Here is a 20073-nt window from a genome sequence, read left to right as displayed (position 1 = left end):
GATATACCCCTTAGGCAGGCCCTCTCCTCATTTTTCACACTGTAATGTCAATCCCTAACTTCCTTTCTATAGTGGTGGAAACTCGCACATCTAATGGATCTCCAATTACCTAACCACCTTACCAGCAAATGAACATTGGAACAAGCACAGGAGCATTTCTTCTCTGCAGGCAGTCACCCAAACCACATGGGTGATGTTAGATGTGTGTTATGGACATGGCAGTCACCTGCACCACAGGTTAGATGTGTGTCACAAAAGCATGCCATGCAGTTGTGTTACAATCACAACATGAAGCTGAGGAGGCGGTCACTTTCATGATATGCTGTGTCAATAATCCCACTGACTACAAAAGACCTCTCAGGAATAGACCAATCTCAAGAATTCTAGCAAACACTAGTATGAGGCTTTTGTGCCTCCTTACACAATTATGGTACTGGGTTCTTGTTTTATTTCTAGATTTTAAAATTTCATCTCCCCATAATTACAGTTAGGAAAATAAAATATAGCCTGTGTATTTGTTCATTTCACCACAAAGCTTGGGAGCTACTGAAACACCTTTCTAGTTGGGTGGAACGTGTGCTCTAGATCTGCAGTCCTGGGGCCGCCTGGCCACACAGCCACCGCCCTGCTGCAGGCAGCAGTGACCTGGGCAACACATTTCTAAAGATAACAAGGACATCCCTGCAGAGATCTAAATAATCCAATTTTAGCATCAAAAAGCCAAACAGAGATGTGGAAGAGGCTAAAATGCTAGGCACCAGGTTCAATAACTGCAGTTATTGAGAATGAGAATTAACGGATGCCGGGCTGGCCCAGAGCCCTGGCCTTTATGTGCACTACTCTATTCAACATTGAGTACCTAGAGAGACCTGCAAGAAGCTAGTGATAAAGAACTGATGTCACCCAGGAAAAGTGAGAGAAAATTCAGTTTCCACCTGGGACCTGTTTCTTGATTAAGTTATTAGATTTTATTCTTGAAAATGAACCTGGAGATGAGTGATACATTAGGTACTGAAAGCAAGTCCTTTGGAAGTAAAAGAGAAGCTGGGTATGGTGGATTCAGCCTGGTATACACAGACTCTGTCTCAAAAAAAAAAAAAAAAAAAAAAACGTGTCTAGCGATGGAGCTCAGGAGTAGAGCATTTGCCTATCAGGTGTGAGTTCCTGGGTTCTCTTCCTTAGACTGGAAAAGGCAAAAACAGATGACATAACAACACCAGACAGAGAAGTAACAAGTGTTGGTGAAGAAGTGGAGGAATTCTATCCTTTGCTCATCGCTGAGAGGAATGTGCTACAGAATACAGAATGGCATTTTAAAGTTCCTAAATGACTTAGCAATTCCACTTAGCAATTTACACCCCAAATAACTTAAAACAGAGCACGAATAAGATACTTGGACAACATATGCACAGCAGCATATTCATAACAGCCAGGGGTGGACGCTGCTACCCAGGCATCAATTAAGACATAAATGTGGCCGGGCGGTGGTGGTGCAGGCCTTTGATGCCAGCACTTGGAAGGCAGAGCCAGGTCTCTGTGAGTTCGAGGCCAGCCTGGTCTACAGAGCAAGATCCAGGACTGGCACCAAAATACACAGAGAAACCCTGTCTCGAAAAATTTAAAAAAAGAGAGAGAGAGAGATAAATGTGACACATTTGTCCATTCAGTTTCAAAAAGTAAGGATATTTGCTGAGTGTAAGTAAAGAATGCCTGGAACCCCAGAACTTAGGAGGAAATGGAAGGGTCAGCCTGAACTACACATAGTAAGATATCACACACACACACTTCATTCTGACACATCCTTCAATGCTGATGATGAAGCTCTAAAGCTCTAGGATATTGTGCTCCTGTCATAAAGTAGCTATAAAGTGCTATATGAGTCCACCTCATTGAGGAACCTAGAGTATTAACCTGGAGACAGAGTGGAGCGGAAGTCGACAGGGGTGAGGTGGATGGCATTGCTTAGTGGGTTCCATTAGCTGGACAGGATGGGGACAGTGCACAGCAATACAGGTGAATTTAACTTCACTGAACTGTCCAACTGTTAAGATGGTAGATCATTATTTGTAATAAACACAAAGAAAAGCTAAAGGAAGTATAAACTACTTTTAAAATTAGATAAACTTTTTGAGTTATGCTGAATGAAAACAATCTAAGTCCAAATATATAATACACTGTTAGTTTCTATTTATACAACATTCCTTTTGTTTGTTTGTTTTTGAGACAGGGTTCTTTGTATAGTCCTAGCTGTTTGGAACTCTGTAGACCAGGCTGTCCTTGAACTCAAAGATCCACCTGCCTCTGCCTCCCAAATGTTGGGATTAATTAAAGGCATGTGCCACCACCGCCCAGCTACACCATTCTTAAAATGGCAAAATGACAGAGTGGCTCTGAGGGCTGGAGGTCAGGAGTAGGAAGAGTATCTATAAAAAGGAGAAGAGGAAGCGCTTTATCTTCACTGCACCACAGACCCGTCCTGGCTGTAACACTGTATTACATACAGCATTGCAAGATGTGACATTCTAGAGCAAAGGGTATGTGGGGATATCTTGGTATCATTTCATACATTTGTATGTGAATCTTAATTTTCCTCAAAATAAACATTTAATTTTTCCAAAACAGTCTTAGTATGTATATGATGTATGAGTAGGCACACCCACACAGTAGAGGTGGAGGACCACTTGTGGACTTTCCTCTCTCCTCCCACCTTCAGGTGGGTTCTGGAAATCCAAATCAATCATCACACTTGGAAAACAAGCCCTCTACCACTGAGCTATCTCAGCAGTTTGTAAAAGTTTACTCTTTAAAAGTTAAATACATCTTGGGCTGGAGAGATGGCTCAGCCGTTAAAGGCTAGGCTCACAACCAAAAATAAAAGTTAAATACATCTTATAGAAAACTTCAGACAATTAAAAGCCAAGTAATTTACAGCTTAGCCATCAGCATGTATATTTATACATTTCTTTCTTTTTTTTTTCTTTTTGAGACAGGTCACACTGTGTAACCCTGGCTGGCCTAGAACTCAATACATAGACCAGGCTAGCCTAGAACTCACGAGATCCACCTACCTGCCTTTCTCCTAATTCTGGGATCAAAGGCATGTGCCACTACAACCAGCACTGGCATGTCTTTCTAGTAGGAAACCAAGGTCTGTTTTAATGAGCTCCTTTAGGGGGTGTGTGGTTTTACTCTAGCTACTAAGCTAGTCCAAGACAACCAGTTTAAAATGCTAAGAAAGCTATACAAATGAGAAGTCCCAGGCCTCCCTGCCTCATGAGATGGCCATCCCAGGCAAGATGTACATTTTTAACTTTTCCTCCACATTTTTAACTTTTCCTCCACAAACTGCCTACTCTGTGTGCCCACTCCCCCATATCAGTTCACTTTTCCAAGGAAAAAATGTATATAAATTAAGTAATTCACAATCAGAATGTCCCCTGGGAAGATTTTCTAATTGTTGGCGGAATTTTGGAAATTTGGTAACTTAAGCTTCAGAAAAGTATCTAAAAATACCTTTAGTTCTTTACATTTCTGCCCTATGGAACTAGAGATGTGACTAGTTTTGCTACCCTTCAGCATGGTTAGAGTGTACCTGCAATGCTACACAGAGCAGTAGTGAGGGTGTTTTCCCTACCAGGCCCCAACTGGGGAGTGCTGGGTTATAATTAGAGATGGTGGCACAGTTTGGCAGCCCTGTGATCTTACATTCCTATCCATTTCCATCACTAAACTGACCTGTAATCTCCTCCTACTTTATTCACCAACAATTTACATGATAACGTTTTCCCTACCTCCACCTCTAACTTCTTTTTAATCCATACTTCTGTAAGGTAAAATAGCCAGCTACCCACAGAATTTGAATTAGATGCTCTGGGATAAGAATCCTTGGAGAATAAAGAACACTTCTTTTAAAGGTTTCTATTTCTGAGCATCACAAGAATGGAGTCTGGAAAGAGCAGTTCTCTCTAGGCACACTACCAGGTTTCCTAGGGAAGTCTCTGTCTTCTGTTTATTCCTATTGTCTACACTTTCTTGGTCTATTCCTCAGGAATGGACTTCTCCAAAGCCCCATCTCTCATACCCCAATTGTTTTATCTTTCCAAAGCAGGGTCTCTTGGAGGTCAAACACCTCTTTTGTCATGGTATCTACTTTCTGCTGGAGGCGCTGATTCTCCTGAAGAAGGGGAAGGAAATAATAAAAGCAGAAAGAAAAAGCAAGGACATTAGAAGAAGGAAAACAGAATGAGAAGGAGGCAGATGAATTTTAAAAGGGGGGGGGGTGACAGCCAGTGTCTCACTGCCTTGTCCAACAGTAAACAAGGGAGGCAGTGGGACAAGCTGAGAGTGTGCTGAGTGTGCACTGGCCTTGGTTCCAGCACCAGCACAAGAAAAGGGGGCAGGCAAATGTCTGAAAGGGTCCTGGGACAAACTAACTGTCCCAACAGCAGCTGAGGCAGCTGGCCAGCTGCGGTCCTGCCTACACACAGCACTCCTTGGTGTGCGTCCCTTTCTACCCAAACACGGAACCGCTTGTATTTGCCAAAGGAAACTTGAGTTTACTTGTGAACAAATGATCCTTTACCACAGAAAGCAAGCTGAAGACTTGAATGGTGTTTGGTAAAGCAGAACTAAAAAAAGGACAGATATATCTTCAGCTTGATCACTCTGGTTTTCTGTTGGCTGAAATATCAAGAATATCATGAACTGTAAGAGAAACATGAGTTTTTAGCAGCTCTCAAACTAGTCTTCTGATGGGTAATGATGGCATCCTAGTTAGCACAGACACAGCCTAGAATCCTCTGGGGGAAAAGCCTCAGGCAAATAACTGTCTTTATCAGGGCTGGAGCATGTCTGTGAGGGATTGTCTTGATTGCTAACTGATGTGAGAGGCCCAGTCCACTCTTCACTGGCTGGGCAGATGGTCCTGGGCTGTATAAGGAAGCTGTATGAGGAGTGTAAGCCTCAGCCAGTCAGTGAGCTAGCCATGGTTTCTTGTGCACTTCCTTGGCTCTGAGTGAGCTCCCTAGTTGGAGATAATGCTGTGTGGAACAGCAAACAGGCCTGCCTTCAGGTGCCTGCCCTGACTTCCCTCAGTGATGGACTGTGACCTGAAAATATATGAAATAAATCCGTTTTCCACCTAAGTGCTTTTGGCCATGGGTGTTACCACAGCAACAGAAAGGCAACCAGAGCAAGTGCCTATCCTGGACCTCTTACCGTGTTCCCCATTTGTCACTGACAAATTACCAGCAACATGTTCCCACTCACACACTCTCCACTTGATTGTGCAAATCTTCATTCTGGAGACCCAATGGCATTATGTGTGATACTCAGTTTTCAGCCATCCATGACCAATAGCTACTGATATTGAAAGGTAGTAATTGCAAGCCCAAAAAGACTAAGGCTTTCAAAGTTTGTACCTAGCACCCTAGGCTTGTTTTTCAAGAAAACATGGTGATAAATTACAGAATTCCAGCCTTATATTTATCCTCTCCTGTGTACTTCCTAATACAATAATAATGCAATTATCATTTATGTTAACAATGAAAACTGAGGCAGTTAACCACAGCAGGGGTGGTGCACGTACTGCGCTGCTGCAGACCACCATCCTTAACCCTGGGATGCTGGAGTGTGGTGCAGAGCTTCTCCCCCACAGACAGCTGAGGTGCTGTCACACATGGGGAAGACCTGACAACTTCCTTTTCTTCAGCTACCTCAAATGCATCAACTGGAGTGGAGATCAAGATTCTTACTCCTCAAGAATCACGTCCTACAGGATGCCATGCACTAGGACCCAAAGAATAGACCCTATAATGCTTCCTTTTCCAGCATCTCATGATATCTTCAGGGGAAAGTGCTTAAGAATACAAGATACTGGTCAAAAATTCTGCTATTAAAGGGGGGATTTTACAGAATGTGTGAGCATTCACTCTTTAAACTTGCCTTTATATTTCATGTTGGAAAATTTTTGAGAGAGACAACTGTTTACATAAGTAAACTCTTTATAGCAGCAATTCTCAACCTGTAGGTTTGGACCCCTTTGGGGATTAAGAGACCCTTTCACGGGGGTTGCCTAAGACCATCAGAAAGCACAGATATTTATATTACAGTAGAAAATTACAGTTATGAAGTAGCAATGAAATAATTTTATGGTTGAGGGTCACCACAACATAAGGAACTATAGTAAAGGGTCGCAGCATTAGGAAAGTTGAGAACCACTGCTTTACAGCATTGTAATATTCTCCCAACAAACACACCACCACCCTATCCAATTCATCTATTTTTCAAAATTAAGTATTTCCACAGTTCAAATACATACCTCAATGAGCTCGTCTCTCTGCCGAAGGCCTTCTTTGAGTTCATCCATTTTATGCTGCAGCACACTGCACATATGTTTCTGCCTTTCTAACTCCTGTTATTAAGCAAATGATATTGTTATAAAGTCAAGGGCTACAAAGCCAAACACATGTAATTTAGCACCGAGACCAAGTCTGGCTTCCAGACCCAGGCCTGCATGGATGACTTGCATTTGGTAGAAAGGGTCACACTCTACATCTCCATCCTGTTTGATGAGGGCAAGAAAGGCAGCAGAAGGGACAGCAACTTGTAGGTACTTCTTAAAAATGAGTAACTGCAGAGTAAAGGAAACTATTTTAAATGATTCCACTATCCAAAACCAGTAAAGGGTAAGTGGGGTAAGAGACCACATAAAAATTACAATTTTTAGAATAGCAAAAGTTACCACAAAGTAAAGAGAGGAATGACAAGCTACACAAGAAATTATAATTTATATTCTGGGACAAAGATTTATTGCTATTTTTCCATTTGGAGAACTCCTAAAATAAGATAATAAAATAACAACAAGAACACAAACCACTGACAACATGGAAAACCAGGCTAAAGCCCAGGAAACGAGACAGGGACAGCTCCATTGTCAAACATGCTCAAGGGAGAGACACACAGTAGCTCCCATGTGCCGCCACCCGTGGCTTACAAAAGAATTCCGTGGATCCACCCGCCATGGCTCTCTGTCACAGACACACTGCTAAAACCACAGAACTATCCAAGCAGCTCCTTGTTGTGCCGGCTGACTTCTGGACAGCAAGCACGTCCGCGAACTGGGAGCTAGTGGAGCAGTGTCTGCACAGAGGGGTAGCCAGAGCTGGAAGGAGTGAAGGTCTGTGTGTCACAAGCAGAACAGCATTTACAGTGGGCTGCTATTTTCTAAGAAAGGAGGGCCACAAACACATGTGTTTAGATGCATTTCAAATGCTGTGTGTGTTTTTAATCAACATTGGCTAACATATCTTCTTGGCTTATAAAAATAAAGGATGACTCACTAAACTTAAAAAGAACTTCCTGGGGCTGGAGAGATCACTCAGCGGGTAAGAGCACTCGCTGCTCTTGCAGAGGACCTGAGTTTGGTTCCCAGCACCCACGTGGTGGCTCCCAGCCATCTCTAACTCTAGTTCCAGAGGATTCAATTCCTTCCTCTGACCTACACAAGCACCAGGCATGCATGTGGCACACAGACATGCACAAAATAAAAGGAAAGAATCTTTTGAAAAATAGAAGTAAAATAAAAAAGAATTCCTCCAAAGAAAGAGGAAAATGAGGATAAGAAGAAAGATAAACTGAATTCATTTCCTTTGACTTCATATCTACCTATTTTTACCTAAGTCAGGCAATTTAAAGCCCAGTTTCTATTAGAAACAACCCAAATACCTGGCAAAGAGGAGTGGATGGGTAAAGTGCAGCAGAGCCCCGGGGAACAGTGTTCAGCCTTTGAGAGAAGGAACTCTTATCATGAGCACTGGACTACATGTAAGTATTATAAGTCAGTCACAGACTGAAGAAGGCAGGATGGGGGCTGCTAAGGGCCTGGGAAAGGGCCAAATGTTCCTATTTATTTAACTGTTTAGAGTTTACTTTTGTAAGATAAAATGTACAGATTTCACACACAATATAAATATATATAACATCCCACTGTGAATGACACCCTTTAAAATGGCTAAAATGGTAAATTTATTGTGGTGTGATTTTTACCATAATAAAAGTTTTCTTTTTTTAAATTAAACTATTCCAAGTAACTTTTAAAAAACATATTTTGGCCGGGCGGTGGTGGCGCACGCCTTTAATCCCAGCACTCGGCAGGCAGAGCCAGGCGGATCTCTGTGAGTTAGAGGCCAGCCTGGGCTACCAAGTGAGTTCCAGGAAAGGCGCAAAGCTACACAGAGAAACCCTGTCTCGAAAAACCAAAAAAAAAAAAAAATAAAAAAAAAAAATATATATATATATATATATATATATAAATATATAAAAATAAATATATATATATAAATCATATTTTGACTATGCATAGCCTCTGTCCCAGGGTAAAACCAAGCCAAACCAAAAGGCCAAGCCAAACACTATGACTCCTTTCATAACTACACTGGTGTGACCTAGTCTTGCTCTGTTCAGTGACCTGGAATAAAGCAGTAAGAATTAGACGTTGCAGTGTGGCACAAAGGAGATGGAGAACAGAGGGACTGAGGACAATCCCTAGAGTCATAAATATAAACTTGATCCATCACAGCACAATGTATTTTGTCATATAAGCAAACAAAAAACCCCACATACATTATTTCCACTAAGGGGCCTATGAAGTGATCGACTGAGCAGCAAGAGCAGGCCAGGCCTGTGGGAAGAGATGGAGGACTGCTTGGACAAAGGATGGATCCAAAGATAAGGCCAAAGCATGTTCTTCTGTCAGAAAGCATGGAGGCTCTCAGTGAGCCTCCCAAAGAACTTGAGAATCAGCCCAAAAGAGGCTCACAATAGCCAGAAGTGGTAAAATCTGAGCATCAAAAGGAACAAAAGCTGTCAAACCCAACACTGAATTCAACTTCATAAAGATACTTTTGATGAAGACGACTGGTCACTGTGAGGGCATAACAACTCCTTATTTTGAAACTATAAAGGCAAAGGAGTCTTTATCTTGACTTCCAAAACTATGCAAATTATCTATCTAGGTAATAAAAATGAAGATCCTCTTTAAAGATAAAAAGACAAAAAAAAGATGTCTGTAAGCTAATAAACAAAGAATAAGAAGTTAAAAAGAACCACAGAAATGGTGGAAGATACCTGTAAATCATTTATCTGGTAAGTGACTTATATCTGAAATATAGTTTTATAACAATAATAAAAATTTTAAAATGGGCAATTTCAAGATAAACCATAAGGCCATGAAAAGATACTAGAAACCCTTAGTTTTATCAGAGAAATGCAGATCAAAGCCACTACGATGACTAGACGTGGCAGGCAGACGTTAGTAAACACTGGAGAGGCTGTGAACAAAGAGTGCAGTCAGTGAAATGCACTGAAACGCTGACACTGCTTTGGAAGTCTGCTCTGCCTCACACAGTTCGTGCGTGGCTAGAGGACCCAACAATCCCACTCCTATGTATCTAGACAAAGGAAAACAGTGTCCACACAAAAGTACACGATGTTCATGTCAGCCTTTTTTATAAAGGCCAAAGGGAACAACAACCCAAATATCAATTAATGCTGCTGGACCTCTCAACACATGTGGCTACCCTAACAATGGAATATTAACAGGCAAGCCATCAAAAGAAATGAAGAACTTCTGTGTGTGCTGCAGCATGGGTGACTTGGGATTACTACACTAGGTGTAAGATGACAATCATGAACAAGTTCCTTTTATGATTTTGTTAATATCAAAGTCTGGAATGGGGAAATTTACACAGATACAAAGGTTAGTGGTTACTTGAAGCCAGGGGATCAAGCACAGGAGAATGATGGGTAAGGAGTATTCAGCTTCTACTTGGGAGAATGAAAATACTCTCTGTGGGTGTGATAGAAGCACATTTATGTGAATATCCTAAACTCCACTGAATCATAGACTTTAAATGGGAAGCTGTATATGAATTGGATCATTTTTTAAATTTTATGTGTATGGGTGTTTTGCCTGCATAGATGTCTGTGCATCACTCGCTTGGTGACTGTGGAGGCCAGGAGAGGGCATCAGATACCCTGGAACGACAACCAGCTTGGGGGCTCTGTAGGGAGAACCACACTCCTAGAGCAGGCTCCCTTTACATACGGTGACATCCCTACAACAAGAGCCTGCTCACAGGAACTAAAGAGCTGGGGCCCAAGAACGATGCCCTGGAATGAGGAGGCAATGTCTTTCAGAACAGCAAGCCTTGGGACAGGCAATCAAATTTCCTCAATATCTACACTGGATGAGGGAGGGAGGAAAGGGAACCTATTAACTATGAGTCTTAAAACATAGCAACTCATTTCAAAGTGTGGAACTTAACTTAGCAACTCATTTCAAAGTGTGGAACTTATCTGGATCCTGGGAGGGTGTGGCTGGGAGAGGCTGTGGGGTGGGGAGGGGATGACACAAGGTCTCAGGGTCTCACTGTACAGCTCTGGCTGGCCTCAAACTCACAAATGCCCTCTTGACTCTGTGTCCCCAGCACTAGGAGTAAAGATGTGTGCCACCACAACCAGCTTCTGGTTTTGTTTGTTTTGTTTTGAGAAAGGTTCTCAGTGTAACCAAGGCCAGCCATAAATTCATGATCCTCTTGCCTCAGATTCTCAAGTACTAGGATTACAATATGCACAACCATGGCTAGCTTCTGATTTCTAAGTATAAAAAAAGGAGAACTGTATGTGGCATTTTAAAACTACTAAAATTTTATCAGTGACTGGGTATATAACATAAAGAAGTTGATAGTAATGTTTCAAGTGTGAACTGGTTGTGTGTGTGTGTGTGTGAGAGGAGAGAGAGAGAGAGAGAGAGAGAGAGAGAGAGAGAGAGAGAGAGAGAGCGCACAGGCGCATGTTCATAGGTGTCAGATGGGCAAGTGTGTGCGGAGGCTGCAGCAGATGTCAGGTATTCATTCTCTCACCTTTTATATTAAGGCAGAGTCTCTCGTTGAACCCAGAGCTCACTGATTCATCTGGTCTCCCTACTCAGCTTACTCCAGTTCTCCCATCTCTGCCTCCCAGAATTACAGGTGGTCTGCCATGTTCTCCTGGTGTTTACATGGTTGCCAGGGATCTAAACTCCTGTCCTCAAGTTTGTATGACAAGGGCTTTATCTGCTTAGCCATCTCCAGCCCCTGAAATGTTTGTTACTGCATGCTTTTCAATATGTAGTCTGTCAAGATTAATTACTAAAATTAGATGCCTAGAATTTACTTTAATATAGAGTACAGGAAAAGGACAGGGTGTGCTAACTATGGGTTGACAGTAGCAATGGGAAGCTGATGGACTCATTAGTCTCTTCATACTTCTTCTGTGTTCAAAATCAATAAAAAATTTAAAGACTTATTTTTATTTTGTGTGTATGTGTGAATATCTGTATGCATGTAAGTGTACCACATGCCGGTACCTACAGAGGCCAGAAGCAGGTGTCAGATACCGCGAAACTGGAGTTACAAGTAGTTGAGAGCTACCTCATGTGGGTGCTGGTAACTAAACTTGGGTCCCCTTGAAGAACAGCAAGTATACTTAACCACAGAATAACATGTTTTTAAATGTCAGAAAGCTAGTTTCTTATTAAAGTAAGTATTAAGAAAATAATACTTTTGTATGTTTGTGGTGTACACATGTATGAATGGATGTACCTGCGTGTGTGTGCATGTGTATGTGGAGGACCGTGGGTTAATGTCAGGCTCTGTCTCAGTTGGTGTTCACCTTATTGCTGAGACAAGTCTCTTAATGAACTTGGAGCTCATCGATTGCATTAGCTGGCTGGCCAGTGGGCTGCAGGGATCCACTCATCTGTGACTCCCCGGCACTATGGTCACAGATATGTGCTGCCCTGCCAGGCTCTTACACAGGTGCCAGGTGTCCAAGCATCTATCAGCTATCCCCAACCCTGAGAATACATTCCACACATTCCCAGTCAGTGCTCTGCTGCTAACAGACATGGAGACATGTTTAAAGACGGAGCCAATAAGCTGGCTACGGCAGTGACCACTGAAATCTAGCACTGGTGTGGCAAGAGGCACGGGAGCTCAAGATCATCTTTGGCTACTTAGCAAGTGTGAAGCTAGCCTGGGTGTATGAGGCCTGTCTCCAAACAAAAACCGAAAGAAAATGAATAAATAAAAGATGCATTTATTATGGTACCAACAAGAACTAAAAACATTTTTAAATTAAAAATATACATTTATGCCAGGCAGTGGTGACGCATGCCTTTTCAGCACTCAGAAGGCAGAGCCAAGCAGATCTCTATGAGTTCGAGGCCAGCCTGGGCTACAGAGTGAGTTCTAGGAAAGGCCCAAAGCTACACAGAGAAACCCTGTCTCCAAAAACCTATATATATTTACTATTTGTATATTTAAAAAAAAACAATATAAATATATTTACTATTTGTGTATTAAGAAACATATATTTATTTATTTACTATTTGTGTATTTAAAAAAATGGAGGTCAGAGCACAACTCATAGAATTGGTCCACTCCATCCACCCATCACACAGGTCCTGAGAACTGAACTCAGGGTTCTAGGGTTGGTGACAACTTTAATAATGTTGATGTATAGAGCTCTCAGCATCTGCTACCATAATGCAGTACCTCAGAGAAGCTGGCCTCTATGGGTTCTGTGCAGATGGGCATTCTATTGCAAGAGGTACCATCAGTTTGGAACAGGCAAAGATGATGATTCAGAACCTCCAAACCGGTTTCTGGGACAGAATACCAAAGAGTAAAGCACTCACTGTCGCCACAGCATCCTCTTCAAGGCCTATCCTGACCTAACATGAAAGAGTCCTTATAGTCACACATCTACACCCCAGCAGCATTTTCAAATAGGCCTTTAAAGAACAGCTGTAGATCACAGAAAGACAGAGGAAACTGAGTTCCATATATCTCCTGTCCTCATAACTGCAGTCTCTCCTACATGTCACTAATGTCCACACCTGAGCAGTAAATTCAGTTCAGTGAGCCTACACTGGACACCATTACTATGGAAGTTCATCAAACACTTATACAACTTGTTATTCCCTTTACTATGTACAATTGACTGTTTCCAACAATTCAACCAATACATGTTTCCTAAACTGTTTTCTTACTTTTTTTCCCCTATATTGGCAATACAGCAGTAACTAATCTCTAGCAATAATATCCATTTATTCTCTGCTTAGACACCAACCCTTTAAAAGGTCCAGGTGCAATCAACTCTTACTAGAAGCCAGCTTCTTTGCTGCAGTTGCCCAAGGGGGCAGATCTGGCACTTAGACGGTGGCCTTTGTGCTCCATCTGTATGCAACTTCTTAAGAAAACATCTGTCAGTTTCTGACTCACGTCTTTAAACTGCTGCTACTAATTAACTGGTTATTTGGAAGTGTAATCTCTTAGAGAACTTAGAAGCTCACAGGAAAAATTCCCTATCTCACTAAGCTCTACGTCATTCCATTTAAAATGGAAAGAAGCAAATTAATGTCATTGTCATAATTAAAAGAATAATACGTGAGTTGTAATCGAATTTTTAAAAACTTAAAAAAGGATAAAAGTGTTCCTTCAGAAAACAAAAAAAAAATGTTAATTGATAGGGCAGTGACTAATTAATTTCTCAGACCACTCAGTTCTGCAGTTTCCCACCAAGCCCATCTTCTTTAAATGCTAGGCTTTGATTTTCTGAACCAAGAAAAGGGTATACAAGATGAACAGCTACCTTTGATTTCTCTTCGTTTTCTCTGTACACCTCTGCCATCTGCTCCTCCTGCTCTTCAATAACGTCCTTGAGGGTGTCCACCTGGTAGATCAGGTTGTTCTTCTCGTTGTCTAGCTGGGCATTGGACACCATGGCCTTCTTGTATTTCTCTTCTACTTCAGACAAAGATTCCTAAATGACAAAAACCATCAGCTCGATATCTACAACATGGCGGCATGAGTGAACGACAGCAAAGTATGGCCTAGTGCACATGAAGAAGCATTTCCACACAACACAAGCAGGCTAGGGACTCCTTGTTTAGTAGCGTGCACATGTAGCAGAAGGCTGATAAGACACTAATGCCGCCTTTCTGGGAAGTGTTCTCTTCGCATGCCAAGAACACAAAATAAAGCAGCGATGGAAAGGTGTGCAGAAAACATGTTTTTAGGAAGTAGAAATGCAGAATCATTCGCACTTTCAGACTCTCTCCTGTAGTTTTTAATAAGTAGAGTCTGGTGTTCAGAATGCAGCACTTCGAGAGAACACGGCCTCTCGCAGCGCAACCACACTTCTCTGAATTCTGCCACTTTGGGGTTTTGTTTCCAGGAGTTTCTCGATGTGCATAATGCCAATGTGAATGGGACAAACATTTTAAATTACTCCAGAGCTATTGCACAGTGCCTGAAATTTCATATAATTCAAAAGCTTTTACCTAAGATAGCATATACATTTTTTTTAGAACAAGTAAGTTGGTAATTGTAATTGCCTATTGACTTATCAAAAGATAAAAAGAAAAACTCATTTAGAAAAGTAATCACTTTTGGAGATACTTTTTTAACTAGTACAAATGTTTAAAAAATCAAAATCAGTAAAATAGACCTAGGACTAGAACCTCACACATAATCAGTTTTTGACAAAGGTGTCTACATAATGCAAATGATGCTGGGACAACTTCATTCTTTGATGAATGAAGACGAATGACTACCTAACACCACTCATGAAAATTAGCTCAAAATGAACCAAAGATCTCTAAAGCGAATACAGAAGTAAGTCTTCATGACTCTGGGTGGGCAATGGTTTCTTAAACAAAAATTATACAAAAAGCACTCTCAGCTAAAGAGAAAAAGAAGACCTTATTAAAATGTAAAACTTTATACTGCAAATGGCAACCCACAGAACGGGGGAAGCACTTTTAAGTGTTCTGACAACTGACTTCCATTCAGAACACTACAGAATCAACAAAAAAAAGATCTAAAAAACCCAGGGTGATAACAACTTGAATAGGCAGATCCCCAAAGAGGGTATACACATAGATGTCCAAGGGGTACATGGATGCATGCTCAGCATCGTTACTCATTAGAGAATGCATACCAAAACCACCCATGTGAGCCTATGTCTCATCTACTAAAATGGCTAGAGTCTGTAATCAAATCTTTAGACACAGGACTGAGGGCAAATGCTCAGTAGAAGAGACCCGCACCTCAATCTCTAGCAAGCTCCTTCCCCCTGAAAGAAAGGAGGATTGGGGAGGGTATGGTGAAGCTGGATCGCTTATGCTGCTGGTAGAAGTGGACGTGGCTACTCTAGAAACAGTTTGGCAGTTAGAGGCTAATGCTCTAACCATAGGATTCTGTAATTCTATGCTTCACAAACCAGAACTGAATACAGGTATGATTAAAAATAATATTGAGAACATTTAACTAAAAGCATATTTTTAAAAAGTCAACTATAGAAAGGTCCAAATGCAATGGTATCTATTCATATAATACCAAATTTCATCTAAGAAGCTAACAGTGGAAAAAAATCCTTATCACAGGTCAGTAGCATATAAAATGGGGTGTGACTCCATGCATAACAGAATCCAAGGAAGCTCAAAAACTAGACACATGGACAAAATACATGATGCAAATAGGTCCATGTAGAATATGTACAGCATGATTTCCCTGTAAAAGCACATAACAGACTCTTAAAAGTGGGGCTGGAGAGATGGCTCAGTGGTTAAGAACACTAGCTGTTCTTCCAGAGGACCCAAGTTTGATTCCTGGTACTCACTACAGACAGCTCACAACTACCTGTATCTCCAGCTCTAAGAGATCTGATGCCCTCTTCTGGCCTCTCTGGGCAATCACCCATATACACAAACATAAATAAAAATATTTTTAAGGGAGACTTTTAAAGTGCCAAGGTGGAAAAATATCCTAATCTTGCTCTTATTTTGAGTCAGTTTCATGAAAACACAATTTTCAATCCATCCCAGATCCACTGAATACAAATCCAGAAATAGAGACCAGAGATTTCTATTTTAAGTAGCTCCAGGTGATTTTGGTGTATACCCACATTTTGAAGCCATGGTGTAAATGTTTTTAGGCTTTGATTATCTATGCCCAGATATTTCCCTAATAAGCATTCATAACCCAGTTGCAGAACCCTCTTACTTGTTTGGGAGTACCTGAATTTAAGTACCTTCATCATTTTATTCTTAGTTCTCTGCCTAAAGTGGACACTTCATATACTAACCAACTTATAGCTGGTAAGATTCCTTCTCCTAGTCCATTAACTCTTCATTCAACAGTTCTTTCTGGACTTAAAGATATATCTATTCCCACTTTCCTACAAATAAAAGGTATGAACAGCCAGGCGGTGGTGGCGGCGCACGCCTTTAGTCCCAGCACTCGGGAGGCAGAGCCAGGCGGATCTTTGTGAGTTCGAGGCCAGCCTGGTCTTCAGAGTGAGATCCAGGAAAGGCACAAAGCTACACAGAGAAACCCTGTCTCGGAAAAAAAAAAAAAAAGGTATGAACAGAAGAACATTGTCTGGAAGGTCATAAACAAAATTAATCAATAAAAATGAACCGGCACTTATGTCAGATAATCTACACAATGACAGATGAACTGCTCTTGTTCTCCATGTCTCAAATCCTAGGTGAGTGAAGACAAAAAGTGAAGACGAAAAGGCTGAGATGGTGACCAGCGCACTCTAAGGACCTGATTAATCTTAACTGCTTGCCATCAAAAACGTCAAGTCCTTGTAAAGGCATAGATACTTTCAGAGATTAGAAGATGAAGGATGCTAAATTTGGGCTGGGGTCCCCAGAGACATAAAGCCCAAACTGTGCCTTCATCTCTCGGAGCTGGGTTTGTTCGGCTTAGATCAAGATAATGTGGTTGCTTGCTGAAGCTTGCAACAGCTAAGAATGCAGAGACCCTAGCTGCCAAAGGGAAGTTCCCAGCTGTGCCTCTCAACTTTCCAGAGGAATTTCTGGATTCTACATTTTTATACACATTTAGGGTTAATCCTCGCATCTGAAATCTCAGTTTGTGTTTTTGCTGTTTTGTTTACCCAAAGTTTTTTATAGTTGTTTTGTTTTCAAGATAGGGGTTCTTGCTATGTTGTTCAGACTGGTCTTGAACTCACAGGCTCAAGTCCTCTTCCTGCTTTAGCCTCCCAAGTACCTGGGGCTTCCAGTGTGTACCAAGTCTGGTTCATCCAGAGGTGTTTTTCTCTCTCCCCTCTCTCCTCTCTCCTGTCCACCCCACCTTGACTTCAGTTTGTTTTTGAGACAAGGGCTCACATAGTCAAGGCTGGCCTTAGTTTTTGCTCCTCTTGCCTCTACTTTCCAAGTGCTAGGATTATAAGCATGTGTCATGCTGTTACAGCTACTTTTGGTTTCAATTTGACTACATCTGGAATTAACTAAAACCCAAGTGGCTGCGTACACCTGTGAGGGATTTTTCTTGATTGGATCATTTAAGGTTGGAAGATGCACCTTAAGTCTGGGCCACACCTGGTGGCAGCCTATAGAAAGGACACTGAAAATGGGAGCTTTGGTCTTGCCTGCTTGTCTTCAGTCTTGGTAACAAGGTTAGTCCTTTACTGGTATTACAGACTACTTCTTTGGGATTCCAGCATATACTGATGACCACCTGAGATATCCAGCCTCACCTAACAACTATCGAATTCTTGGACTTTCCCTAAGATAACAGCCATTGTTGGAATAGTCAGACCACACAGCCTCTAAGTCACTCTAATAAATCCCATTTATATAAATATACATATAATTGTATGTGTGTGTGTAGTGTGTATGTGTACGTGTTTGTGTATACACATACACACACACACACACATACACACACACATTCTATCAGTTACATTTCTCTAGAGAACCCTGACTAATACACACACCAAGCCCAAAGGATCTGATGCACAATAATTAATAAGTTGTGGAGGAAAAAAATTAAATAATCAGTGCTGACATGGCTGGAACGAGTCAAACAGTAAAAGCCAACTACAGGCCCAATCAATGGTCTGACAAACCAACACTACTCTCTAGTTCAGTACTCAGATATGAAACACCACAGTGTCAACTACAAATGCATCAGGTTTAAAGGCTCTTAAATAATGTCATGACTAATACCTGATAATAACAGCCTTTACTGAACATTTTTCAAGCTCTTCACATTGCCTTACTGCAGACAATCCCCTGAGTAGGTAACTCCTTCCTCATCTTTCAGATGAAAACCACACAGAGACTGAAGGACTGCAGGTGGAATCACTATCCCTTCCAGAGTAATGGCCATTAGAATCTTAATCAGAGCAGTTGGAATTAACCACAACAGATTGGGCCTGTTGGGGCTGGAGAGATGGCTCAGTGGTTAAGAGGGCATACTGCTCTTGCAATGGACCTGAGTGTGGTTCCTAGCACCCAGGTAAAGCAGCTCACAGTAACTCTAGCACCTCTGGCTCCATGGACATGCACACAAGTACACAGACACAAATACACCTATTTAAAAAAAAAAAAGGAAAGAAAAAGATTAGGTCTATTGACATTCTCTCATAAGAAAAAGTGAAAAGATGTCATTAGATCCTCACTTAAAATTCCCAGCATTCCCTGCTCTCTGCACCTCCCTGCCCGTTGAATGTACTTCTGCCCCAGATACATATCATCTAGGGAGGGGCAGGAGTACACAGACTGGAAATTGAACTGGAGGGAGGCATCTATGCAGCTATGGGGAAGCCTAAGTCCCTCACAGGGTGACATTCCAGTGATAGAACTGTCTGGGGGTCACCCATGCCCCTGTAAGTAAGCCCCAGGAGCTGACCAGCTCACCAAGCTAAGCTGGAGGAGAATCACTACTCTGGTCTGTTTCTGGTGCCCTATCTGAGGTGAGTAGACCAGATATATTAAGTGTGCCCAAAGAAGTTCATGCAACAGGTTTTAAGAAAATGTTTAATAATTCTGAAATGTTAACTACCAGTTAAAAACTGCTCTTAAAAATACCTAAGCAAGCCGGGCGGTGGTGGCGCACGCCTTTAGTCCCAGCACTCGGGAGGCAGAGCCAGGCGGATCTCTGTGAGTTCAAGGCCAGCCTGGGCTACCAAGTGAGTTCCAGGAAAGGCGCAAAGCTACACAGAGAAACCGTGTCTCGAAAAAACCAAAAAAAAAAAAAAAAACCTAAGCAAAAAATGTGGTAAGATTTTTATGGGGAGAAAAAAATTACAAAGCAAAATTCTTCCTTGCCTACCCTCCTTGCAGAGGCAGCAGAGACATGACTCGGGCTATTTCCTGTATCCACATACCCTCTTGCCTAGTTTAATTCGAACTGTATACATACATTTTGTTCCACAGCTTCCTATTTTTTCAATGTCATGAAAAGCTTGTACACACTAGAAATAGTTAAATTGTGTTCTTTTATTTATCCCTATAATTCTGTATTAAAATTCAATAATTATGCTTAATAGTTTTTAAACGGATTTAGTCCTTTATAGAATCATTACAGATCTTTTATATCATTTATGCTTTTTAATACATTTAACTCTATTTTCTGAGCAATAGTACATACTATCAGGACACTCTATGGCATGGGGCAAACATTACAGCACTCCTTACTGAAGGAAGGGTGGCGGGGTCTAGGGCAAACACTCCGAACGTAAACACAATCACCACGAACAACGCTGTGCACAGTGAAGCAGCTCCCTTTTTAATAGCAGATGCCACAACACTACGGTCAATCGTCAACCACATACATTTCTATTGCCATTTTTTTTAATTAAATGAATCATTTCAAGGATAAATAGAAATTTAAAGTCAAGTTCAATCATACACTGATAAGAATTAAAAGAGAGCATCTTACCTGTTCTAATTTCAAATCAAATTTGTTGGTATTTTTATTCAAGGAATTTAATAAATGATAGATACAAAACATGAGGACAATGTTTTAATGAAACAAACAACAGCCAAAGCCAGCTAGGAATTCCTCTGATGACTTGATTGCTGCCTGGATGTTCTAATGTACTGAGTTTGTTCCTTGTTGCAAGATGTAAGTTATACCACTGAGCCCTAAAGGTAGGATTAGACCTGAAGATTTAGATCAGTGAAAATAAACGGGCCCATCCACTGAC

General features: G+C 41.4%; 1 protein-coding gene across 23 annotated transcripts in view; it reads right to left on the bottom strand.

The window, feature by feature from the left end:
* Lrrfip2 (LRR binding FLII interacting protein 2) overlaps window positions 1-20073 on the bottom strand; it is a 120108-nt gene that overhangs the window by 19831 nt on the left and 80204 nt on the right. For 12 of the 23 annotated variants that reach the window (XM_037207971.1, XM_037207972.1, XM_028860035.2 and 9 more), the window contains 3 exons: window positions 13696-13866; window positions 6320-6412; window positions 4082-4174 (listed from right to left, as the gene is read on the bottom strand). In XM_037207971.1, the coding sequence (XP_037063866.1) occupies window positions 4082-4174; window positions 6320-6412; window positions 13696-13866 (357 nt within the window). The remainder of the gene's footprint in view (window positions 1-4081; window positions 4175-6319; window positions 6413-13695; window positions 13867-20073) is intronic. The other 11 variants (XM_037207983.1, XM_037207984.1, XM_037207976.1 and 8 more) reach the window with 1 other exon arrangement.

Source organism: Peromyscus leucopus, chromosome 7 (assembly GCF_004664715.2).
Source record: "Peromyscus leucopus breed LL Stock chromosome 7, UCI_PerLeu_2.1, whole genome shotgun sequence".
Classification (NCBI taxonomy): domain Eukaryota; kingdom Metazoa; phylum Chordata; class Mammalia; order Rodentia; family Cricetidae; genus Peromyscus; species Peromyscus leucopus.
This window is presented reverse-complemented; position numbering and strand designations above follow the sequence as displayed.